Source organism: Cynocephalus volans, chromosome 14 (assembly GCF_027409185.1).
Source record: "Cynocephalus volans isolate mCynVol1 chromosome 14, mCynVol1.pri, whole genome shotgun sequence".
NCBI classification, from domain to species: Eukaryota; Metazoa; Chordata; class Mammalia; order Dermoptera; family Cynocephalidae; genus Cynocephalus; species Cynocephalus volans.
Genome location: NC_084473.1, coordinates 2142003 through 2162584, shown reverse-complemented (window position 1 = coordinate 2162584; position 20582 = coordinate 2142003). Strand labels below are relative to the sequence as shown.

At 38.1% G+C, this 20582-nt stretch overlaps 1 protein-coding gene across 1 annotated transcript in view; it reads right to left on the bottom strand.

Annotated features, from left to right (window-relative positions):
• Positions 1-20582, bottom strand: part of SNTG2 (syntrophin gamma 2) — a 264787-nt gene that overhangs the window by 131982 nt on the left and 112223 nt on the right. Inside the window, exon 9 of the mRNA XM_063078807.1 lies at positions 6662-6789. Coding sequence (XP_062934877.1) covers positions 6662-6789 — 128 coding nt within the window. The remainder of the gene's footprint in view (positions 1-6661; positions 6790-20582) is intronic.

Genomic DNA, 20582 nt, shown 5'->3' with positions numbered 1-20582 from the left:
ATAAACTGAAATTAAATAAATGGAAAAATATATTGTCCTAAAAAAATAGCAAAAAGAGCAGGGGTGGCTATACTTATACAAAATAAAATAGACTTTAGGTCAAAAATTGTAAAAAGAGACAAAAGGTCATTATATAATGGTGAAGCGGTCAATCATGAACATCTTATTTATACATCCACACAAAATTGGAGCACCTAAAAATATAAAGCTAATATGAATAGATCTGAAGGGAGAGCTCGACTCACAGTAGACTGCAAAGCCATAACAGTAGGGGACTTCAGTATCCCACTTTTAACCATGAACAGATCATCCAGACAATCAATAAGAAAATATTGAACTTGAACTACACTGTATTTTTTTATTTTAATTTATCAACATACAATGTAGATGATTTTCATGTCCCTTTACCAATTCCTCCTTTTCCTCACTCTCTCCCCCCTCCACCCATCAACATCATATCTGTTCCCTTGTCTTAACAATGAACTACACTATAAACCAAGTGGACCTAACAGACATACACAGAACATTCCATCCAAAAGCAATAGACTGCACATTCTTCTCAGGTGCACACAGGAACATTCTCCAGGACAGATCACATGTTGGGTGACAAGACAAGTATCAAATTTAAGAAGATTGATAGCATATCAAGTATCTTTTCTGAACATTATGAAGTGAAGCTGGAATTAAATAATATGAGCAACTTCTGAAAAATTACACCTATTTGGAAATTAAGCAACATACTCTTAAACAACCAATGGGTCAAAGAATAAATTAAAAGAAAGCACATGTGAAAATATGTTGAGACAAACAAAATAGGGGACACACCATATAAAAACATGGAATGCAGCAAAAGCAATTCTAACAGGGAAGTTCATAGCAATAAACACCTACATTAAAAAAAAAAAGAAGAAAAGAAAGAAAGATCTAAAATAAACAGCCTAGTATTATATCGCAAGGAACTAGAAAAAGAAAAACAAACTAAGCTCCAAATCAGTAGAAAGAAGGGAATGATAAAGAACAGACTATAAATAAATAAAGACTACAAAGACTTTAGAAAAGAAATAGAAAAAAAATCACCAAAACTGAGAGTTGGGTTTTTGAAATGAAACAAAATCAACAAACCTTTAGCCAAACTAAAAGAAAGAAAGAGGTGACTCAGACAAAATAAAATCAGGTAAAAGAAGAGGTAAATAAAATAAAATCAGAAAAAAGAGGAAACATTACAACTGATAGCACAGAAATCCAAAGGATCATAACAGACTACTGTGAACAATTATATAATGACAAATTGGATAGAGTAAAAGAAATGAATAAATTTCCAGAAACATACAACCTACCATGATAGAATAAAAAATAAATTGATAGTCTGAATAGAGTAATATCAACTAAGGAGACAGAATCAGTAATAAAAAAAAAAATCCTTCTATCAAAGAAAAGCCCAGGACCAGGTGGTTTCACTGCTGAATTGTACCAAATATTTATAAAAGAACTTATATCATCAAAATCTTCCAAAAAATTGAGGAGGAGGGGACACTTTGAAACCTACTCTGTGAGGCCAGCATTACTGATACCAAAGCCAGACAAAAATACTATAAGAAAAGAAAACTACAGGTAAATGTTCCTAATAAATATAGATGCACAAATCCTCAACAAAATACTAGCAGACTAAATTCTACATCACATTAAATGCATTACTGTCCATGATCAAGAGGGATTTATCCTTAGGATGCAAGGAGGGTTTGACATACCCAAATCAATAAATATGATCCACCATATTAACAGAATAAAGGATAAAATCCATAAGATCATCTCAATAGATGCAGAAAAAGTATTAACAAAGTCCAATATTCTTTCATAGTAAAAATTCTCAACAAATTATATATAGAAGGAATGCAATTCAACATAGTAAAAGCCATTTATAACAAACCCACAGCTAACATTATATTCAATGATGAAAAGCTGAAATCTATTCCTCTAAGAACACATCTAAGACAAAGATGCCAACTTCACCACTCCTATTCAGTATAATTCTGGAAGTCCTATTCAGAACAATCAAGCAAGAAAAATAAGCAAAAGGTATCCAAATAGGAAAGGAAGGAAGAAGTGAAATTGTCTGTTTGGTCATGACATGATCTTATATATAGAAAACCTTAAAGTCTACACACACACACACACACACACACATACACACACACACAAAATAAAATAAAAATTAAAATCAAAGTTAGAACTGATAAACAAATTCTGTAAATTTACAGGATACCAAATTAAACAAAAATCAGTGATATTTCTGTATACTAACAATAAACTATCCAAAATAAAAAATACAAAAACAATACCATTTACAATAGTATAAAAAGTAAAATATTTAGGAGTAAATTTAAGCAAGGAAGTGAAACATCTGTTTACAGAAAATTATGAAACATTGATGAATGAAAATGTATATGACACAAATAAATGATAGAATACCCTGTGTTCATTGATTGAAGAATTAATATTGTTAAAATGTCCATAATACTCCAAAATACATACAGATTCCATGCAATCTTTATCAAAATTCCAATGTCATTTTTAACATATATAGAAAAAAATCCTATCATTCACATGGAACCATGACAGACTCTGAACAGCCAAAGCAATCTTGAGCATAAAGAACAAAGCTGAGCTGTCACATTACCTGATTTCAAAATATATTACAAAGCTGTAGTACTCAAAACAGCACAGAACTGGCATGAAAACAGACACATCAGCCAATGGGACAGATAGAGAACCTGGAAATGAATGCATGAATCTATGCTCAATTGATTTCAAAAAAGGTGCCAAAAGCACACAATGAGGAAAGGACAGTCTCTCCAATAAATGGTATTTGAAAAACTTGATATACACATGGAAAAGAATGAAATTGGACCCTTATCTTACAACATATAAAAAAAGGATTAAAGGTTTAAATGTAAGAACTGAAACTGTAAAACAACTAGGAGGAAACATAGAGAAAAACCTCAATGACATTGGTCTAGGCAATGATTTCTTGGATAGGACTCAAAAGGCACAGACAACAAAAGCAAAAATAGACAAATAGGACTACTTCAAACTAAAAGCCTTCTGCACAAGAAACAAAACAATTAACAGAGTGAAGAGATAATCTACAAATTTGAAAAAAATATATTTATAAACTATACCTCTGTTGAGGGGTGAATATCCAGAACAAGTAGGAAATTCAAACAACTCAATAGCAAGTATAAAAATAACTCAACTTAAAAATGGGCAAATGAACTTAATAGTCATTTCTCAAAAAAAAAAGACATGTAAATTCCCAACAGGTACATGAAAAAATGCTCAACATCACTAATTATCAGAGAAATACAAATTAGAACCACAAAGATATATCATCTCACACCGACTAGGATGACTATTATCAAAAAGACAAGAGATAACAACCGTAGGTGAGGATTAGAGCAAAGGGAATCCTTGTGCACTGTTGGTGGGAATGTAAAGTGGTACAGTCATTACAGAAAACAGTATGGAGGTTTCACCAAAAATTAAAAATAGAACTGCCATATGATCTATCAATCACTCTTATGGATATATATCCAAAAGAATGGAAATGCGTATGTTGAAGAGACACCTGCACTCCCATGTTCACAGCAGCACCATTCACAACAGCCAAAATATGGAACCAACCTAAGTGTCCATCAACAGATGCGTGGATAAAGAAAATGTGGTATACATTGTATATGCGTGTGTGCACACGCACACACAGGAATGCTTTTAAGCCTTAGATAAAAGGAAATTCTGTCACTTGCAATACTATGGATGGAGCTGGAGGACAATGTGCTAAGTGTATTAAGGCAGGCACAGGAGGACAAATCCTGTACGATCTCACTTACGTGTGGAATCTAAAAGAGTCAAACTCATGAAGGAGGAGTAGATGTTGATTATCAGGGGCTGGAGTGAGGTAAATGATGAGATATCGATCAAAGGACAAACAGTTTCAGTTGGACAGGAGGAATACACCTTAGGGTTTTATTGCACATTATAATGACTAAGTTAACAATAATGCACTGGGTATATCAAAATTGCTTCAGAGTAGATTTTAAATGTTCTCACCACAAAAAAAGATCAGTAGGTGGGGTGATTAATGTGTTAATTAGATTGCTTTAAGCCTTCCACAATGTAAACATACATCCAAACATCACATTGTACCTCACAATCATGTACAATTATTATTTGTCAATTTTAAAAAAAGGACCCAGAAGGTGGTGTTTATAAATTCGAGGTTCTGCACCAGACCATTACAGAGTCAGACTGGACCCACAGCATGTTGAATTCTTTTTTTTTTTTTTGTCTTTTTGTGACCGGGCATACCATGCTCAGCCAGTGAGTGCACCGGCCATCCTTATATAGGATCCGAACCCGCAGCGGGAGCACTGCTGCGCTCCCAGCGCTGCACTCTCCCGAGTGCGCCACGGGGTCGGCCCAGCATGTTGAATTCTAACCTATTCATCTTGTTTATTTTTTAATCCATTATTTGACATCTAAAAATTCTTCACAGGCTATGGCTTATGGCTTTTCTTTTAAGATTTTAAACACTGTTTGATTTAGAATTGGCAATTTCTAAATGTGTTCCTTACACTCCCCCAACTGAGGTTCCCTTGGGAGGAAATAACAGGAGCTTTAGAATTCCATCTGTTTGGGTCAAAATGCTTAAGTATCATCTCTTTTTCTTCTCTTTCAAAATGCAACCTCAGGGGATACAGGTAAGATGGAGCTAATAACATCATCTCATACATTAAACAGGACTTCAACACAGAAATATTATAGAAAAAACACATCTTAAAACATTCAGTGCTTGGGTCCTCATGCATTTTGCACTTTGCACCTTCCGGCCTGTACTAAAACCTTGCTTAAAATCACAGAAAACCCTAGCAAAGATAATAATATATCTTTGCCTCCATAAACAACATATCCTTGTCTTTAAATAATTAGAAAGCTTTCAATTTGCTGTTAGGGTGGGATAGCCTTTCTAACAAGAAAAAATGAGAGGGCATGGGGGACTCATGCATTGCTGTTTTCTTCGGTTCTGTTCCATTCTCATAGACATGGGACATTTACCCCATGACAGTGGTATGGATGGCTTGCGGGGTGGGAAACTTCTGCTGACAAGAATAAGAAATGTGTCTCTATCGTTCTCAAACAGCCAAAATGACTGGTGAAATCTGCACTTAGTTAATAGTTACTAAAGTCCTCAGAGTGAGAGACATTCCATCTTGTGTCCTGCATTCCCCATTCACCCAGAGGCTGGGATGGTGCGTCTTCCATTCATTGCATTCTATGGTGGATGGGCTAGTGTCTACGGAAGTTCAGTGGTTCTGTTTTTATAAGAAACCACCAAATTCAAATATACTAAAAGACAAGTGTCAGACATCACAATATTTCCTTCTTTGTCAAGGCAGCTACCAGCTCAAGTCCCTACTGGTTCCTAAATAAATCAACCACAAAAAAAAAGAAACACTCACACCACACCTCCCTCACACAACACCACACCACATCACTCACCACACTCACACCACACACACCACACACACAGTCCACAGACACACTCACAGCACACAACACACCACACACAATGCACCACACACAACACACCACACTCACACCACAGAGAGCACAACACAGACCACAGACACACTCCTCACACATACCACAGCACACTCACAGCACACAACACACCACACACAATGCACCACACACAACACACCACACACCACACTCACAACACACCACACACAACATACCACATAAAACACACCACACACAACACACATTACTCACCACACTCACACACATAGCACGCACACACACACACACACAGACCACAGACATACTCCTCACACATACTACAGCACACTCACAACACACCACACACAACACACCACACATCACACACACAGCATGCACATTTGTGAAGGGCAATGCTCATTTTAAAAACAAAGTACTTTTCCTCTGCTGGCAGTGAAGCTGACAGATGTTCACTGTTTCTGCACATCTGTCTTGAGACTGAAGAAAGGACATTCAGCCACTCATTGCTCCTTGGCCTTTCTAGGATGGTTAAATAGCACAACAACCAAGTATAACTCGTCCTACCGAAACGGCTGTGGGGACACACACCTTCATAGATCTCTGAGATTATTTAATCAACCAAGTTCAAAAACCAGTGAACATTTATTTACCACAGGTTCTGGTCTAAACCTCTCATTTCATTAATAAAGAAAATGACGTCGACAGAGTTTAAATGACTTACTTTTCTATGATCATATGCAGTTCAGACAAGAATGCAGTCTTTTCATTTCCAACCTAGTCATGTTCATATTTACAACTGAGAACAGAATTTCCTCTTCTTGTGCCTGTCTCATGAGCACTAGCAATGGTCATCTTGCAGCTACACAGAACTGTTCCTAGTAACAAACCAGCCGTGGTTCTGATGGCTGTTTTCTCGTCTCCACTTGATTCTCCGCTTTTCTTCTAGATGCTAACTCTACAGAAGATAGTACCTACACTTGCTAATGGCACAGACAGACACACTGAAGCAGATGAGGGACTATTAAGGATGCACACAAGGGCATGGGGTCATCACATTTCCCGTGCAGACAAAGGCACACACCTTGACTTTTCTGTTCCAGCTTTGTACCTTGAGATGCGAGCCATGGACAGAGGAACTGACAGGGCATCCAGCCAGCGCTTCTCGTATTTTGGTTCGTTAGCTGTGGGTGAGGAAGGTGATGATGGGGCCTGTGAAAATAAAGGAGAGTCAGCAGTCACAGTCTTCAGAGGCACCATGCACAGGAAAGGGATCTGCAGGCACCTGCAACATCGTGCCCTGTAAGATCTGCATTATACACACGGAACTGACTTAAAAAAAAAGCATGTGAGATCATTTCTCCTAGAGTGAGGAAGAACAAAGTACTCTTCTGCTTGAATTTAAGTCATTTCCCTCTGTCATTTTAACAATATGTTGCAGAAAAGACAAACACTAAAGGGAAGGAGAAAGGGAGGAGAAGTCTGATGGGAAAGTTACAGCCACGACAGGCGCCCAGTCCGTGAAGACCGTGAGAGGAGACATACCGAACAGCTCGAAACATCAATTTACAGTGAGTTTAGCATTGTAACACCAGGTGGGAACACCACTGACAACGTTCCACCACTGTCCATGTCCCAGACGGGGCTGGGCGTGGGGAGCAGGTCCCTCCTCTCTGGGACTGAGGCCAGAGAAAGATGGTCTGAGACAGGGAATGAGCGCACGCGAACAGTCATGTTCCCAGTCAAGACTTCCCAACTTCCCACATGCATCCACCTGACAACTGGGGCAGAAACTAGGTTCCAGGGCAGAGGACACACCGATGTTCCCATCCTAGGTTCTGATGCAGGGGCCACGAGCTGCCAAGCCAAGCTCACTTCAGAGCCTGGCTCCCCATGAAGGAAACAGGTGCCACCCTCACCTGCAGGTGCCTCCCGCGCCTCGTTGTGGATGCCTCGCTTATGCTCACATGGAGGCATCGTGAACTACAGGTTCACCTCTGAATGCTGATGAAGGTTTTCACAGCATCGTCCAGTTTCAGTTTATTAACATAAGCATCAAAACTACCTGACTGCGCATGCTGGCAATTTAGAGATGGAACACTGGTCATCCTCAGCGTGAAGACGTGCAGACTGGAGAAATGAAGTACAAATGAAATGATCATTATCAGAGGCTCAGGTCTGTGGGTTAAACACAAAATTGCCTTTCATGCCCAGCTTCTGCAGAAAGCAAATAACTCTCAATTAGGAAACGGCTTCCAGGCAAATGTCAAATCATTGTGGAACTCCTAGTTTCTTTATAAAATATTCCCAAAGATGTGAGGTGGCACCTCGTGTCACCTTGAGAGGAACAGGGAACAGGCCCCTCAAGGGTCTTAAGGATGCGACTGCAGCTCCCTTCACGTAACCACTGGGCTCCCAAGACTCTCCAGGTCATCGTCTTCCACAGAGTGTCTCAGTGGAAGGGAGTGCGGGGACTTTCACATAACAGAGTGGGTGGAAGTTGACAAGTAAAAGGTCCTTATCATAAAAGTTTTTAAAAGAATTATGGCAGCTTGGCATGAAAGGAGTGGAAACTTAACAAGATATTCATAAGCTAAACTGTGGCAGCAGGAAGCAGGGTACATGTACTCAGATGCAAACACAGCTGCTTCTTATAAAAGAGGAGGGCGTCCAGGCGCCAGAGCCGAGACCCTCAGAGCACGGCTCTCCTGGCCGACTTCAGAATTACTGTGTAGTGGGGACCACTGTGGCCTTTCCATTGTCCACCTTTTTGGATGGAGTGTCCAATGTGGTTGTCCCTGACTGCTGCTGGGTGCTGTGTGGGGAGGCGTGGGACTCAGTTCACCTGTCTCAGATCAAGTGTGTCTGGAGGGTCCACACCCAACACACAACATAAAGGAGCCTCCTCTGCACAGAGCCTGCTTTTCAGGATGAAGCTCTGGGCCTCCTGCCTGAGGCTGCAGGTGCAGAACATAAGCCTTCTGGGGATTTCAGGAGCTGGGGCATATGTTTTGCATGTTGGATGAATGAAATAATGTCTGAGAGGACAGATGGTACTGATTTTATGGCAAGTTATCCAGAGTCTCATCCCTGTGAACTGTGTAGACCTCTGTGGTGGACTCGCCAGCAGAGCCCAGATTAAGCTGTGCGAGTCCTTATCATAGACCTTACAAATGGAAGTACTTTCCCTTTGCTTTTTGGAAGATTCACTCTTGGACCCAGCTACCACGTGGTGAGGACATCCACACAGACCCTGGAGAGACTGAGGCCCCAGCCCACAGCCTGGCTGGGTCCTTCCTGGCTATCCACCTGGCATGAGGATGAGCCGCCATGAAGGAGGATGCCCCCAGCCCCGACTTGGGGAGTAGAAAGAAGTATCCCACCAGGCCCTCCCCTACTCACTGATTCGTGAACAAAATAAAGCTCTGTGTTAAGGAATAGATGACCAGAATAAGGTGGAAATCAGGAAAGTACAGGTACTGAGTAGACTGCAAACATACTGATTACAACTGCAAAGTTGGGTTGTCACCTGGCATTATATCAGAAAGGGTCACACACCAAAGGTGGCCACAATGATTTTCTGTACCACATTCAGAATAACTACTCAGAATATAGGAAATGGGTTTTATTGGTGAAAACAGGGAGGCTGAAGAGCATGATAAATGTTAGAAATATGCTTTTCTTAGGAAAATTATTCAGAAGGTGTGGATTGACTAAATTATTTCAGAGTCACTTCCTCCCCTAGGAATCCAGCAAGGACTATAACCTGTACTAGAGGTGATGATTCCTCAGGCTAAGTTCCAAAAAGTCTGTGTACAACTGTAAGAGGTTGCATAATAGCTACCAAAGGAGTAAGAGATATCAGGTCTTAACCACTGGAACCTAAATATGTTACTTTATTTGGAAAATGGGTTTTTGCTGATGTGATTAGGGATGCTGAGGTAGGGAGTCAGCAAGGATTACCTGGGTGCACCCTAAATGCTATCATACCTGTCCATCTAAGAGCAAGACAGAGGGATTACCAAGAGAAGGGGTGACAGCCATAGGAAGATAGGGACAGAGATCAGAGTGGTGTGGCCACGGGTCAAGGAACACTGGAACTACCAGAAGCCAGAAGAGTTAGGGAGATCCTCTCCTAGAGCCTTCAGGGGGAGCAAGGCCCTGAGACACCTTGATTTTGGATTTCTGGTATCCAAAATTAGGAGAGAATACATTTCTGTTGTTTGGAGATATGAAGTTTGTGGTAATTTGTAATAGAAGCCACAGGAAACTAAAACACCAACCATGCGTTCTGTGGACTGTGAGGTCTAGAGAGGGCTGCATCGAGAATCTTGGCATTGCTTCGACAAGTCGTTTTTGCAAGTGGGAGAACCTTGAGCAAAAAGCCCCAAGGCTTGTCTCAGACTTCCTAGAGTTGCATGAATTGTGTCTTTCATACTTGCTTGTTCACAAATATTAAGCATTAAAGTCCCATATGTAATAGAATGTTATTTGAGACTTCTCTTACAGACACTGGTTGTCAGACAGTGACTCAGCAGCCAACCCTGACCACCTCAAGTCTCCTCAGCAGGCGGCATCACCTACCAAAGATAACACACCTACAAATTCTGGGCAGCTGACGTGGCTTTGGTTGATTTGTGACGATGGGAGAAGAGGGGCCTTCCCCACATGCTTCACTGGAGGGTCCCTGGAATTCTCCAGGTTAAGGTCTCGTGTGGGTGTGGTTTTCATACAACCCTCTACACCACTAGCACTTCACCAAAAGTGTGCTGATTTATTTATCAGCTTTGCTATTATCTTTTTATTCTTCTCTATACCACATTATCTGTATTCATGCCCCAGGATGGTATACGCAAGGCCTTCATGGATGTGGATGGGGCTGGGGGTTGGATGTTGAGGTGGGACTGGGGCATCACAAGAAGGGAGCAGCACACCTTCCACAGGTGGCTTAACCACGAAAAGAACGAAGACGGACAACCAGAGTCTGGTGTGTGTTGTCCTCCTAACATCCACTATCTAAATACACTAATCCATGGCCAGTAGCTCACTAGTGAAAGTGGCAACATCGTGACGTTTGACATTCATTCACTGTCATACTTCTCTATGTTCTTTTTAAATTTTAACAGTTACATGTACAAATCTGTGGGGCACAGTGTGCTGTTTCAACACATGCACATGCTGCACAGTGATTCACTTAGGAATAGCGTAGTTTTGTACCCATTAGGACAACAATTGTCCTTTCCCACAGCCCCTCCCTTCCTGGCTTCTGGGAACCAGTGTTCTACTCTCTATTTCTATGAGAACCACTTTTTTTTTTTTTTTTTTTTACATTCCACACATGCGTGAGATCATGTGATATTTGTCTTTCTGCGCCTGGCTTACTTCACTTAACATTATAGTTTCCAGTTCTATTAATGTTGCTGCAAATAATAGGACATATTTTATTTTTTTAGTTGAATAGTATTCTACTGTGTACATACACCACAGTTTTTATATCCATTCATCCATTGTTGAGCATTTAGGTTGATTCTGTCTCTTGGCTACTGTGAATAGTGTTGCAATGAACATGGCAGTGCAGGTATCTTTTTGATATATTTGTTTCATTTCCTTTGAGAATATTCCCAGTAGTGGGATAGCTGGGTTGTAAGGCAGATCTATTTTTAGTTCTCTGAGGAACCTCCATACTGTGTTCCACAGTGGCTGTACAATTTACACTCCCACCAGCAATGAAGGAGGGTTCCGATCTCTCCACATCCTTGCCAGAATTTCTTATTTTCTGTCTTGTTGATAATAGCTATTCTAGCTAGAGTAAGATGGTATCTCATTGTGGTTTTCATTTGCATTTGCATGATGACTAGTGATTTTGAGCATATTCTCATGTGCTTGTTGGCCATTTATATATCTTCTTCTGAGAAATGTGTATTCAGGTCCTTTTGCCCATTTTTAAATTGGGTTATTTGCTGTTTTTGTTTTGTTTTGTTTTTGCTGTTAAATTGCTAATAAGTTACTTGTGTTCCTCATATATCCTGGATTTTAGCCCCTTGCCTGATGTTCAGTTTGCAAATATTTTTTTACCATTCTGTAGGTTGTCTCTTTTATTTGTTCATAGTGCCCCTAGTGATGCAGAAACATTTTAGTTTGACGTAGTTCCGTTTGTTTATTTTTGTTTTAGTTGCCTGTGTTTTTGTAGTCTTGTTCAAAAAAGCACAGTCCACTTCCATTTTGTGTAGCATTTTCCCTATTTTTTCTTCCAGTAGTTTCACAGTTGAGGGTCTTAAATTTAGGTCTTTAATTCATTTTAAGTTGATTTTTGAGATAGGAGTCTATTTTCAATCTTCTGCATGTGGATATCCAGTTTTCACAGCATTATTTGCTGAAGAGGCTATCCTTTCCCTGGTGTATATTTTTGGCACTTTTCATGAGTACCAGTTGGTCATAAGTGTGTGGGTTTATTTCTGGGCTTTCTATTTTGTTCTATTGGACTATTTGTCAATTTTTATGCCATTACCATGCTGTTTTGGTTACTACAGCTTCGTAGTATATTTTAGTCAGGAAGTGTGATGCCTCAAACTTTTTTTTTTTCCCTGATGGTGAGCAAAGTAACTGAACATTGTATTTCTTTGCAGTGCTGATATTTCCTTTGCACGATTCATTTATTTATATATTTTTAAATTTAATGTTTTTATTCTGAAATTGTACATTTTTTTATTGGACGAAAAAAGCCATTCTACTATAAATTATGGTGATTTTAAGAGTGTCAATTTGTTTTTTTAAATATTAATTAATTACTTACTTTTGAATATTCATGAGATGCAAAGCTGATTGTCTCCCCTCCTACCCACGATACAGGGTCCAGATACATATTGGGGACATACCCATTACCAGAAATTGCTTTTGTACTCTTTGCCCCCTTCCAATTATCCCTCAACCTCCCTCACCCACCACCTCTTCCCTCAACTTAAATTTGTAGCCCTATGAATGTTCCCTCCCTCTGTTAGATCGTGGGACTACTGTGGTCTTTCTTTCCTGCCTTCCTTTCTCTCTTAGCTCCCACCTATGAGTGAGAACATGTGGTATTTATCCCTCTGTGCTTTGCTTGTTTCACTCAACATAAGTTTCTCCAGGTTCATCCATGTTGTTGCAAATGGGATTATTTCATTCTTTTTTATGGCAGAGTGGTATTCCATACTGTACATATACCACAGTTTCATTATCCACTCATCTATTAATGGACATTTAGGTTGGTCTCATAGCTTGGCTATTATAAACAGAGCTGTAATGAAGATGGGAGTGCAGGTATCTCTTCGACATGATGATTTCCATTTCTCTGAATATATACACAGAAGAGGGATTGCTGGATCATATGGAAGATATATCTGTAGTTGTTTCAGAAACCTCCTAATTGTTTTCCAAAGTGGTTGTACTAAACTACATTCCTATCAACAGTGCAGTAGTGTTCCCTTCTCTCCACACCCTCACCAGCATTTGTTATTCACCATCTTTTTGATTACAGTCATTCTAACAGGAGTGATGTGGTATCTCAATGTAGTTTTAATTTGCATTTCCCTGATGACGAGTGATGTTGAGCATTTTTTCATGTATCTGTTGGCCATTTGTATGTCTTCCTTTGAAAAATGTCTATTCAGCTACTTTGCCCATTTTTTAAATTGGTTATTTATTTTCTTACTGTATAATTGCTTGAGTTCTATGTATGTTCTGGATATTAGTCCCTTGTTGGATACATAGTTGGCAAAAATTTTCACCCACTCTGTAGTTTGTCTTCTCACTCTGTTGATTGTTTCTTTTGCTGTGTAGAAACTTTTTAGTTTGACATAATCTCATTTGTTTATTTTTTCTTCTGCTGCTTGTGCTTTACGGCTCATGTTCCTAAAGCCTGTGCCCTGATATAACTGCTGAAGTGTTTCACCTATATTTTCCCTTAGTAATTTTACTGTTTCAGGTCTTATACCTATGTCTTTAATCCATTTTGAGTTGACTTTAGTGTATGGTGAGAGATGAATATCTACTTTCATTCTTCTATATATGGATATCCAGTTTTCCCAGCACTGTTTGTTGAAGAGGCAGTCTTTTCCCCAATGTAGATTTTTGTCTAATATCAGATGGCTATAAGACTGAGGAGTGATTTCTGGGTTCTCTATTCTACTCCACTGGTCTGAATGTCTATTTTTTTACCAATACCATGCTGTTTTGGTTACAACAGCTTTGTAGTATAATTTGACGTCAGGCAGAGTTATGCCTCCAGCTTTGCTTTTTTAGCACAGAATTGTTTTGGCTATTCAGGGTCTTTTGTTTTTCCATATAAAAGGTAAGATTGTTTATTTTTCCATTTCTGTGTAGGATTTCATTGGTATTTTGATGGGGATTGCATTGAATCTGTAGATTGCTTTGGGTAGATTAGACATTTTCACAATGTTAATTCTTCCAAACCAAGAGCATGGGATATCTTTTCATCTTTTTGTATCTTCTTTAATTTCTTTCAGAAGTGGTTTGTAATTATCATTGTACAGGTCTTTAACCTCCTTGGTTAAATTGATAACCAGGTATTGTATTTTTTTTGGTGACAATTGTTAATGGGCTTACTTTCTTTATTTATCTTTCTGTTAATTCATTATGTGAGTATATAAATGCTACTGATTTCTGGGAATTTATTTTGTATCCTGCAATGTTACCAAAGTTATTAACCAGCTCTAGGAGATTTTTAATAGAGTCTTTAGGTATTTCTATTTATAGTATCATGTCATCTGAAAATAAGAAAAGTTTGACTTCATCTTTTCCAATCTGGATTCGCTTTATTTTTTTCTCTTGCCTGATTGCTCTAGCTAGTACCTCCAGTACTTTGTTGAATAGAAGTGGTGAGAGTGGACATCCTTGTCTTGTTCCTGCCCTTAAGGGGAAGGCCTTCAATTTTTCCCCTTTCAGAATAATACTGGTGGTGGGCTTGTCATAAATGGCTTTTATTGTGTTAAGATAGTTTCCTTCTATACCTAATTTGTTGAGAATCTTTAACATGAAGCCATGTTGAATTTTGTCAAATGCTTTTTCTGCATCTATTGAGATAATCATATGGTCTTTGTCCTTGAGCTTCTTGATGTGATGAATCACATTTATTGACTTTTGTATGTGGAACCATCCTTGCATCACTGGGGTGAATCCCACTTGATCATAGTGTATAATTTTCTAAATAGGTTGCTCTATTCTAATTGCTAATATTTTGTTGAGGATTTTAGCATCAGGTTCATCAAGGATATTGGCCTGTAATTTTCTTTTTTTGTTGGATCTTTATCTGGTTTTCGTTTCATAGTTATATTGGCCTCATAGAATGAAGTTGGGAGACTAGAGTCTGTTTCAATTTCTTGGAACAGTTTCATGAGAATTGGTTTTAACTCCTCCTTAAAAGTTTGATATAATTCAGCTGTAAAGCCATCCGGACCTGGTCTTTTTTTTTCGTTGGAAGATTGCTATTTACCACTTCAATATACTTGCTTGTTATAGGCCTGTTCATGTTTTCGATCTCTTCTTGATTCAGTCCTTGTAATTTATATGTGTTTTATCCATATCTTCCAGATTTTCAAATTTGTTGTCATACAGTCATTTATAATAGTCTTAATGATTCTTTTTATTTCTGTGGTGTCAGTAGTAAGGTCTCCCTTTTCATTTATGATTTTTGTTATTTGAGTCTTCTATCTTCTTTTTTTTTGTTACACTAGCTTATGATGTGTCTTATTTATGTTCTCGAAAAATCAACTTTTAGTTTGTTAATCTTTTCTATTGTTTCTTGGTTCTCTATTTCATTTCGTTTTGCTCTGATCTTAATTATTTCTTTATATCTACTCCCTTTAGGTTTGGATTGTTGTTTTTCAAGTTATTTGAGGTGTAGGATTAGGTCATTTATTTGGAGACTTTCCATTTTTTTAATATAAGCATTTACTGCAATAAATTTCCCTCTTAGTACTGCTTTTGCAGTATCCCACAAGTATGGTATGATATATCTTTATTTTCATTAGTTTCTAGAATTTTTTTTGATTTCCTGTTTAATTTCTTCTTGGACCCCTAGGTCATTCAGGAATCTATTATTTATTTTCCATGTATTTGTATAGCTTCCAGCAATTTGCTTATTGTTTATTTCGAGTTTTAGTCCATTGTTGTCTGAAAAGATTGTTGGAATGATTTCAATTTTTAAAAATTTGCTGAGACTAGATTTGTGGTCTAATATGTGGTCTATCCTGGAGAATGTACCATGAGCTGATTAGAAGAAAATGTATTCTTTAGCTGTTGGGTGAGATGTTCTGTATATATCTGCCAAGTCCAGTTGGTCTAGGGTGTAGATTAAATTCTGTGTCTCTTTGTTGACTTGTTGCCTGGAAGTCCTGTCCCATACTGAGAGAGGGGTGTTCAGATCACCCACTATTAATGTATTAGGACCTATCTCTTTCTTTAGGTATAAGAGTGTTTGCTTGATATATCTGGGTGCTCCAGTATTGGGTGCATACATGTTTATGATTGTTATGTCTTCTAGCTGGATAGTTCCGTTTATCATTATATAATGGCCTTCTTTGTCTTTTTTAATGTTTTTTGGTTTAAAGTCTATTTTGTCTCATATAAGAATAGCTACTCCTGCTCATTTTTGGTTTCCATTTGCATGTTACATCTTTTTCCATTGCTTCACATTTAGTTTTTGAGTGTTTTTACAGGTGAGGTGGGTCTCTTGAAGACAGCATATACTCGGGTCTAGCTTTTTAATCCGGTCAGTTAGTCTGTGTCTTTTGAATGGGGAGTTTAATACATTCACATTTAGAGTATTTATTGAGAAGTGCTGTTTAATTCCTGTCATTTAATTGCTATTTAGGTGCTTTAAATAACTTTTGATCATTTTTTCCACTTTTATTTCTCTTCTTCATTGTGAGTTGGGGATTTAACATGGAATGGTTTAGCTTCTGTCTCTTGCTGGCATTTTTGTTTTAACTGTGGGTTTTGCTTTTTCTTGTGTATTTGTGATGATGGTCACCATTATTCAGATTCCAGATGAATGACTCCCTTGAGAATTTCTTGTAGGGGTGGTCACGTGTTGGTGAACTCTAACTTTTGTTTGTCTGGGAAATACACTGTTTCTACCTCATTTCTGTAGGAGAGTCTGGCTGGCAGTTTTTTTCTTTTAGTATTTTGAATATATTGTTCCACTTTCTTCTGGCCTGTAGGTTTCTGGTTGAGAAGTCTGCTGTTAGTTTGATGGGGATTCCCCTATAAGTGCCCTGATACTTTTCTCTTGCTGCTTGTAGAATTCTCTCTTTGTCTTTGAGCTTTAGCAATTTAACTATAATATGTCTTGGGGAGGATCTTTTTGGGTTGAATCTGTTTGGGGACCTTTGAGCTTCCTGGATCTGAAGATCTGTATCTTGCCCTACACCTGGGAAGTTTTCTGTTACCATTTCCTTGAGTAGGTTTTTGATATCTTTTCCATTCTCCTGCCCTTCAGGAATACCCACAATTTGGATGTTGGAGCACTTCAGATTGTCTGCTATCTCTCTTAGATTTTCCTCACTATTTTTAATTCTTTTTTCCGTTTTTTTTTTTTGGTCTGCCTGAGTTTTTCAAAAAGACCATCTTCAAGCTCTGAAATTCTTTCTTCTGCTTGCTCTACCCTGCTGCTCAAGCTCTCTGTCATGTTTTATATTTCACTGAGTGATTCTTTCATTTCTAGAAGTTCTGCTACACTCTTTTATGATATTAATCTCTTTGTAGATTTCCTCCTTCGTATTCTGGATGTTTTTTTCTTGTTTCTTTGTGTTCTCTAATTGAGTCTTCCTTTATTTCTTCACATTTTCTTAAGATCATTACTCAAAATTCTTTTTCAGACATTTCAAGGATTCCCTATTCCATGGACGCTGACTTTGGAGCATTACTGTATCCTTTCAGTGGTGTCATTTCTTCTTTATTGTCTGTACTTCTAGTGTTTTTTTCACTGATGCTTGGTCATTTGGTAGGGTTTTGCTTCTTCTGTTACACTATGGTTGGCTGTGGAGTGGCCTTGGTTACTACTGCAGGGGGTGAAATGTCTTACTTGACAGTAGGTATGGTGGTGGTTATGTTAAACCAACTTGGTTCCCATTCTAGACTCTGTGCTCATAGAATGAGGTCCTAATGGAGTTCTGCTGGGCCAAACTTGGTGGGTCAGATCCACTGGCTGTTACTCTTCCTGGGTCTGAGGTCAGATGAGGTGTCATGTGGAGCCACGTGGTTCCATTGGCTGGCTGGTGCCAGCAGACTCACCTGCTCAGTGCTGGTTTGGGGCAGTGTGGCAGGGACTGGAGCTCTCCCCCTGCCTGGGTCCAAGGCAGTGGAGTGGGGGGAGGGCACGTGGAGCCATACAGTTCCACTGGCTGGCTGGCACCAGCAGGCTCATTGCACGGTGCGAGTTTGGGGCAGTGGGGCCCAAATTTGTTCTTTTTGTTCAAGATTGCTTTAGCTACATGTGGTCTTTTGTGGTTCCATACAAATTGTGAGATCACTTTTTAAATTTCTGTGAAGACTCCCATTGGTGTTTTGATAAGGATTGAATTGAATCTTTAGATTGTTTTGGGTATTATGGATATTTTGATGATGTTAACTCTTCCAAGCCCCAAACATAGAATATCTTTCCATTTGTTTGTGTCCTCTTCCATTTTTTACACCAGCGTTTCATTGCAGAGGTCTTTCACCTCCCTGTTTAAATTTCCTTGTAGGTATTTCTTTCTTTCTTTCTTTCTTTCTTTTTTTTGGTAGCTATTGTGCATATACCTTCTTGATTTCTTCTTTACCTATTTCATTATTGGCATACAGGAAAACTATTGATTATTTGTATAGGTTTTTTATCCTGCCACTGTACTGAATTAGTTTATTAGTTCTAGTAATTTTTTGGTGGAGTCTTCAGGGTTTTCTTTGTGTATGATCATGCCATCTACAAATAGGAATAGTTTGACTTCCTCCTTTCCTGTTTGAAGGCCATTTATTGCTTTCTCTTGCCTTATTGCACAGGCTAGAATGTGCTATGTTGAATAAGAGTGGGGAAAGTAGGCATCCTTGTCTTGTTCCTGATCTTAGAGGAAAAACCTCCAATTTTTGTCTATTCAGTATGATATTAACTGTGGGTTTGTCATGTATGCCCTTTTTTGTATTGAGATATATTCCTTCTATACCTAGTTTGTTGAGTGTTTTATCATGAAGTGGTGTTGCATTTTGTGAAATGCTTTTTCTTCATCTATTAAAATGATCAAAAGTATCACATTTATTGCATATGTCAAACCATCTTTGTATCCCTGGGATGAATCCCACTTGATCAAGACTATTTTTTTTTAATATGTTGTTGAATTCTGTTCACTATTATTTTCTTGAGGATCTTCCCATCTATATTAATTAGTGATATTGGTCTGTAGTTTTTTTTTTTTCTTTCTTTCTTGATGTATCCTTTTCTAGGTTTGATATGAGTTAATGTTGGTCTTGTAGAATGAGTTTGGAAGTATTCCCTCTTCTTCAAATTTTTGGAAGAGTATGAGAAGAATTGGTATTAGTTCTTCTTTGAATGTCGGGTAGAATTCAGCAGTAAAGCCTTCTGGTCCTGGAGGTTTTTTTTGTTGGGAAATGGTTTTACTACTGCTTCAATCTCATTGCTTGTTATTGGTGTACTTAGGTCTTCTAATTCTTAATGATTCAACATTGGTACATTGTATGTGTCCAGGAATTTATCCATTTATTTTAGTTTGTCCACTTTGTTTGCATATAGTTGTTGTAGTAGTTTCTTTTGACGCTTTGTATTTCTGAGTTATCAGTTGTAATATCTCCTTCTTCACGTCTGATTTTATTTATTTCAGTCTTCTCTCTATTTTCTTTATTAGTCTAGCTAAAGTTTATTGATTTTGTTTACATTTTCAAAAAAGCATCTCTTTGTTTCAACCATCTTTTGTATTTTTCAAAAAATCTCTAATTCATTTATGTCTGCTCTGATCTTTGTTATTTCTCTCCTATACTTATTTTGGATTTGGTTTGTTGTTGTTTTTCTAGCTCCTTGAGGTATAATATTAGGTTGTTTATTTGAAGTCTTTCTTCTTTTTTGATGTAGTCATTTATTACTACAAACTTCCCTCTTAGACCTGTGTTTTCTGTATCTTGTAGGTCCTGGTATGTTGTCTTTCATTTTTATTTGTCTCCAGGAATTTTTTAATGTTCTTTTTGACTTCTTATTTGACCCTTTCATTATTCAGGAGCATATTGTTTAATTTCCATGTATTTATATGGTTTATAGTGTCCCTTTTGCTGTGGGTTTTTAATTTTATTCCATTGGGGGCAGAAAAGGTAGTGACATGATTTCAATTTTTTAAAATTTGTAAGACTTGTTTTGTAACCCAACATATGGTCTATTCTAGAAAATATTCACTGTGCTGCTGAGAAGAATGTGTGTTGTGCACTTTTTGGATGAAAGGTTCTATACATGTCTGTTAGGTCCAATAGATTAATTTTGATGTTTCCTGGTGAGTTTTCTTTCTGGATGATGTGTCCTTTGATGAAAGGGAGGTATTGAAGTTCCCAACTATTATTGTGTTGGAGTCTATTTCTCCTGTTAGGTCTAATAGTAAGAGCTTTACATAACTTGGTGCTCTAGAGTTGGGTGCATATATATTTAGAAGTGTTATTTGTTCTTGTTGAATTGATCCCTTTATTACATAATGACTTTCCTTATCTTTTTTCACATTTCCCATCTCGAAGTCTGTTTCATCTGACATAACCCTAGCTACTCCTACTCGTTTTTGGATTTGATTTGCAAGAAACGTCTTTTCCTATTACTTTACTTTCAGACAGTGTGTGTCTTTATCAGTGAAGTAGTTTCTTGTAGGCAGTGTATTGTTGGTTCTTGTTTTATAATCCATTGAGCCATTCTGTCTTTTATTTGGTATATTTAATGTTTACATTTAGAGTTATTATTGGTATATGGGGACACGTTACTGCCATTTTGT